At 61.6% G+C, this 6,085-nt stretch overlaps 1 protein-coding gene across 1 annotated transcript in view; it reads left to right on the top strand.

Moving 5' to 3' along the window:
- Rptor (regulatory associated protein of MTOR, complex 1) overlaps window positions 1-5,848 on the top strand; it is a 339,456-nt gene extending 333,608 nt beyond the window's left edge. Inside the window, exons 27-32 of the mRNA XM_013036239.1 lie at window positions 571-695; window positions 1,615-1,719; window positions 2,432-2,538; window positions 4,327-4,454; window positions 4,966-5,052; window positions 5,728-5,848. Of these exons, the coding sequence (XP_012891693.1) occupies window positions 571-695; window positions 1,615-1,719; window positions 2,432-2,538; window positions 4,327-4,454; window positions 4,966-5,052; window positions 5,728-5,848 (673 nt within the window). The remainder of the gene's footprint in view (window positions 1-570; window positions 696-1,614; window positions 1,720-2,431; window positions 2,539-4,326; window positions 4,455-4,965; window positions 5,053-5,727) is intronic.
- Window positions 5,849-6,085: the final 237 nt, after the last annotated feature.

Here is a 6,085-nt window from a genome sequence, read left to right as displayed (position 1 = left end):
CCCTGGGGACGGCCGATGTGCAGCCGGGCAGTGTGTGCCCTGGGGACGGCCGATGTGCAGCCGGGCAGTGTGTGCCCTGGGGACGGCCGATGTGCTCAGCACCGTGTCCCCCGGGCTCCCCTGGGGCAGCAGGTGTCAGCATGGTCGTGTACTACTCCTCCACGCGCACGGCCTGCTTCCGCATCGGGTGCTTGTGTTGCTTCTGCCCCTTGGCTGTTGTGGACAGTGTTGCGTGTGATCATGGGCGCGTGAACATTCAAACCTGCTTCCTCCCAGGCTCGCACATTCCCAGCGGTGTAGTTGCTGAGTCACATGAAACTCCTGTGTTTACGTGTGCGTGTGTGTGTGTGTGTGTGTGCAGGTCCTGGGGCTTAAACTCTGAGCTTTTGTGCTCAAGGCTAGCCCTCTACCACTTGAGCCATAGTTCCACTTGTAGCTTTTTGGTGCATAACTGAAGATGAGTCTCATCAACTCTCCTATCTGGGCTGGCTTCTAACCTCAGCCCTCAGATCTCAGCATCCTGAGTAGTGAGGTTTTGCATTTCCCTAATGACCGTCTTCTTGGCTCCAGCTTTTGGGACTGGGAGAAAGGGGAGAAGCTGGACTACTTCCACAACGGGAACCCTCGCTACACGAGGGTCACCGCCATGGAGTACCTGAACGGCCAGGACTGCTCGCTCCTGCTGACAGCCACAGGTGAGTGGGCCGGGCCGGCCAGACTGCGGGGGTGGGGGGCGCAGATGCGCCATTCTGAGGATGCGGTGCCGGCAGTGGAGGGCAGCAGCACGGTTCCGAGGTCCTGAGGCTCTGTGGCCCTATCGGGCAGGCGCACCTCCCAAGACAGCTGTCATTTAGAAGTGGGTGGTTTGTGCTGCCGAAAGGGGGTGCATACACACGGGCAGTTACAGGGCTTGCTCCCCTCCCCAGCCCTTCCGTGCCCGGTCAGTGCCCTTCAGCCTCTCCTCCCTTCATGGGGGACCCAGGGCCATGGGCATTGCACGGGAAGGATGGAGGATGCCCCAGGTTGACCCTGTGACCCTGGAGGCCTGCTCACCCGCCCTCTCCTCAAGTCCAGGCCACGCTTCCTGAAGGACAGCTGGAAGGGTTACTTCACAGTCATGAGTCTCTCTCTGCTGTTGTTTTCTGTTTCCTGGTTTTCTGGTTTGGGTCTGACATATCCTCGTTTGGCATTCCCTGTGCCACGAGAGTTTCCAAGGCAGTCACCCTAGGTTGGCAGTTGTTTGCTCTTAGTTCTTTTAGAACGAGCTTCTGGGGCTGGGAAGGTGGCTCAGTGGTAGAGCGCTTGCCTTGCAAGCATGAGGCCCTGGGTTCCATTCCTCAGCACCACATAAACAGAAAAAGCTGGAAGTGGCGCTGTGGCTCAAGTGGTAGAGTGCTGGCCTTGAGCTGAAGAGCTGAGGGATAGCGCCCAGGCCCAGAGTTCAAGCCCCATGACTGACCAAAGAAAAAAACATGTTTCTGCCACTGGCTTCCAGCCATGTGGGGTAAAAAGACAGTGCAGTGCAAGTGAGACCAGGCGGGTCCCAGGCCCCTCACCCCAGATCCCCCACACACACACATTCATTCTCAGACTTGCCCCCTCCTCTCTCCTTAGATGACGGCGCCATCAGGGTCTGGAAGAATTTCGCTGATCTGGAAAAAAACCCGGAAATGGTGACTGCCTGGCAGGGGCTCTCAGACATGCTGCCAACAACGCGAGGTGTGCCGGGGCGTCGAGCCCCTCTGGAAGGAGGGCTGTGACCCCGGGAGGTGGGGTCCAGGGCTTCTGGGCCAGCTCCCACTGGCCGTCTGTTCCCCAAATCATCACCCAGCGGCCACAAGAGCACGTCAGCCTCGGGAGCCTGTGCTCCACTGAGCCTCTGCGTGCTACTGAGCCGTGGTCAGTGACGGTGGTAGACCTGTCCCCAGCCTCTGTGTCTGCTATAAAGCCATGTGGGGCTTGGGAAAGCATGGCCCTGGCCAGGCCTGGGGCACTGACATCAGTGCGTGGCCGGGGACCCATGTGTGCTGAGGGCCGTGGCTGGGTGCCCACCTGAGCGTCACTGGTGTCTCCATGGTCCCGCCTGTTCTGGCCATGCTCACCCACTGGCCTGGGCAGGCCTGTAGGTAGTTCTGGAAGAACAGAGCTTTCCAGGAAAGAGCAGCTAAGAACTGGTGGGAAGGGACGCCCTCAGAGCCCCAGAAGCTCTGCGGGGGAAGAAGGGCCGTCTGCTGGCAGCCCTCAGAGCCCCAGAAGCTCTGGGGGGGAAGAAGGGCCGTCTGCTGGCAGCCCTCAGAGCCCCAGAAGCTCTGGAGGGGAAGAAGGGTCGTCTGCTGGGTTCAGGGGTTGGAGGTGCCCCTTGTATCTGTGCGATTGGCCAGAACAAAGCAGCCTACAGCTCCAGGCTGACCCCGCATCGCTTCCTCCACAGGAGCTGGGATGGTAGTGGACTGGGAGCAGGAGACCGGCCTCCTCATGAGCTCTGGCGATGTGCGGATCGTCCGCATCTGGGACACGGACCGCGAGACCAAGGTGCAGGTAGGCATGCTGCACAACGGGCCCCGCACTGCCCTCCGAGACAGAGCCGCTCACCACAGACCGCCAGACCATGGCCTCCCCGCCGGCACAGGGCGGGGAGGAGGAGAGAGGTGGTGCTGCCCACCCAGCACCAGAACCTGCAGCCTCTGGAAGCTGACTACCTCCTGCACACTCATTGGGGTGCCTTTGACCCTGCGTATTAAGCCTATGCTAATCCTAATTATTTTCAAATATTGTTCTATCTGTGCAAATTAGGGAATATCAGAAATCAGTAGGGTGAAATATTTTAAATTGAATGTCTAATTACTTGACTATGCATCATTCTGGGGGGAGGGGGTGCTAGGAATTGAACCAGAGCCTCGTGCATGCTAAGCACATGCTCTACCGCTGAACATTTCTACCCTTAATGCCACTGTCATTTTCAGTTTTAGGAGACAGAGAACACTGGTTTGTTTCTTGTGTTTTGGCCTGTCCTGGGGCTTGAACTCGGGGCCTGGGCACTGTCCCTGAGCTGCTTTTACTTAAGGCTAGCTCTCTGCCACTTGAGCCACAGCGCCACCTCCGGCTTTTTCTGTGTATGTGGTGCTGAGGAATGGAATGGAACCCAGGGCCTCATGCATGCGAGGCGAGCGCTCTACCACTGAGCCACCTTCCCCATCCGAGAACACCGGCTTTGCCTAAGACACCTGACAGAGCGGAGGAGGCTGCAGGCCGCCCTGCCAGGCCCGCGTTGTGCCCGCCTCCTTTGTGCAGGGCCTGACCACAGGCGCCCGGGCCCTGGCTCGGGACACTGTCTTCCTGGATACCTCAGGCACTGCCCTGTGGTGACACCCAGGCAGGAAGGAAGCAGTGTGCTTTGAGCTGGTGTGGTGCCAGCCTGGTCACCCTCCGCTGGTGGAGGCAGAGCAGCACTTCTACCGCCGGGCAGGGGCTCCAGCCCAAAGTGATTCTTCCTGGACTTGTGCCTTCCCCCTCCCCCACCACCCCAGCCCATGACGGTGCCACACAGCTTCCTCCACTCTTTGGGGGAGCCCTGAACCCACAGGAAGTCAGCCTCTCATTTTCTGCTCCATTCCCTGTAAGAGGCCGGGGCCTGGCCAGCGCCCCTGTCTGCAGGCTTGTCCCAGGCCCCTGGCTGCAGTTGGTACAGAGGTGCAGGATGCATCTGGTGCTGGGGGAAGAGCCAGCTGCTCCTCCCACGTCTCTGGCACTCACACAGACCCCGGCTCCGCATCCCATGCGTGTGGATTTCCTCTCCAGGGCCTCGTACGATCGGAGAAGCACTTCCTGTGCTCTCCTGCCCGGCGCTCGGCACTCCTCTGCCCTCCACAGTGGTTCTGGCCGCCGAGGGGCTGGGGCTGTTCCTCGGCTCCTGCCTAGCCTAAAGAAGGTTTTTAAGGGAGAATTAATGAAGGCTCCATGTTGACAAAATATGCTTTGTCTTTCTTTTCAGGAAAGAGGGAGATGTTGTTGGAAAGTTTAATTGGCACTGGGAGCTGGGCGTCCCTGGAGGTGCCCGCAGGCTGCCTGGGCTCCGCTCTGCCTGGTTTGGTTGGTGGCGCAGGTGCTGGGCAGATGCCTCGGCTGGTCGAGGCTGGACAAGTTCTGAGAGGCTCGCCCTGCCCTCTCCCTGCCCTCGCCCCGGCCCGGGCCCCAGCCCCGGGCTCCTGGGTCGGTGACAGCTTCCAGTGGAGACTAAGCCAGCGGGCAGCCTGGGCCAGCAAGGTGTCCGTGAGGTGCTGTGGGCAGCAGTGCGCTGGTCCCTCACCTCTCTCTGTTTGGGTCTAGGACATCCCCACGGGCGCCGACAGCTGCGTGACCAGTCTGTCCTGCGACTCCCACCGCTCGCTCATCGTGGCCGGCCTGGGCGACGGCTCCATCCGCGTCTATGACAGGAGGATGGCGCTCAGCGAATGGTAACTCCCCGCCGTCCCCACCCGGGGCCCCCGGGGCTCCTTCCAGTGGTCAGTGTCACCCCGCCCCAGCCCCGTGAGATGGGTGGCTTCCCTTGGAAGCCCAGAGAGCCCCCCAGCCCTGCACAGCCCAGCCCTGCACAGCCCAGCCCTGCACAGCCCAGCCCTGCACAGCTCAGCCCGGCGCAGCCCAGCCCTGCACAGCCCAGCCCTGCACAGCCCAGCCCTGCACAGCCCAGCCCGGCGCAGCCCAGCCCTGCACAGTTCAGCCCTGTACAGCCCAGCCCTGCACAGCCCAGCCCTGCACAGCCCAGCCCTGCACAGCACAGCCCTGCACAGCACAGCCCTGCACAGCACAGCCCTGCACAGTTCAGCACGGCGCAGCTCATCGCTGTGGTCCAAGGCTTTGCTCCACTCCAGGGCACCCCTCCCTCCTCTGCCTCTGTGAACCTGCCCACAGCTGTCCCAGGACCTGTGAGGCCAAGCCCACCCTGACCCAGCCCCTTCCCCGCAGTCGAGTCATGACGTACCGCGAGCACACGGCCTGGGTGGTGAAGGCGTACCTGCAGAAGCACCCGGAAGGCCACATTGTGAGCGTGAGGTAAGGGGCGGGGCATCCTTCTCCCTCACTTATTTTGGCCTTGGTGTTGAGCACGCTGGAGAGCGCTGATGGTTCTCACTCACCAGCGCCACGCCTCACAGGGCAGAGTGGTTGGGGTGCCGGGCACAGGACTGGCCCAGACACCTGCCCACCGGGGCGCCCTGGCTGGGCCCGGCAGCTCCCTCCCTCACACGGCAGCAGGGCCACGGTGCCCGGGCAGTGGTGGCACCCAGCCAGACATGAGAGCCTCACCCTGGAGCCTCGGTCAGCGCGTAAATTCAGCTCCGCCGGGCGGTAAATACTGCGCTGCGAGCAGCCAATAGTTATTTGCTGCTCAAGGGACGGTGGAATGTAATTTACAGTCACAAAGCCACCATCTCTCAAAGAGATGCTCCTCCCCCCTGGTTTGTGATAGAAAAATAAAACATAGTTCCGGAAGTGCGCGGGGGAGAGGCAGCTGCTTCACGTGGGCTCCCGCGCGGGGTGGGGCCAGACACGGGCCAGAGTGCTCCGGGCAGCACCACACGAGCCTTTTCTGGCTTGAGGGCAAGAAGTTGGAGGGGGGGCCTGTGTGTCCGTGGGCACTACGAGGCCCGCAGAGGCGTGCGGGGTCAGCAGGAATCAGACTTGCCAGGGCCAGGGCCCTCACACCGGGGTCTCCGTGGCCTCTTCTAGTGTCAATGGCGACGTGCGCTTCTTTGACCCTCGGATGCCGGAGTCTGTGAACGTGCTGCAGATTGTAAAGGGGCTGACAGCCCTGGACATTCACCCCCAGGCAAACCTGATCGCATGGTAGGTGCCTGGCGCCCGGCCCCGCCCCGCCCCGCCCCGCGCCAGACCCTCCCCGAGCACCTGAAGTTGCTGTGGCTCAGCCTTCTCTCCCCACTCCCTCGTGCCCCTTGATGGAGAACAAGCTGGAGGGTTTAATTATGTTAGCAGAAAAGGAAAGGCCTCTTCCCACTGCCTGCCCCTCCCTCCCTGAGCCAACGTCCCAACGTGGGGCCCCTCCTGCCCACAGCCCACCCACCCCACC

The sequence above is a fragment of the Dipodomys ordii genome, unplaced genomic scaffold, assembly GCF_000151885.1.
Source record: "Dipodomys ordii isolate 6190 unplaced genomic scaffold, Dord_2.0 Scaffold7, whole genome shotgun sequence".
NCBI classification, from domain to species: domain Eukaryota; kingdom Metazoa; phylum Chordata; class Mammalia; order Rodentia; family Heteromyidae; genus Dipodomys; species Dipodomys ordii.
This window is presented reverse-complemented; position numbering and strand designations above follow the sequence as displayed.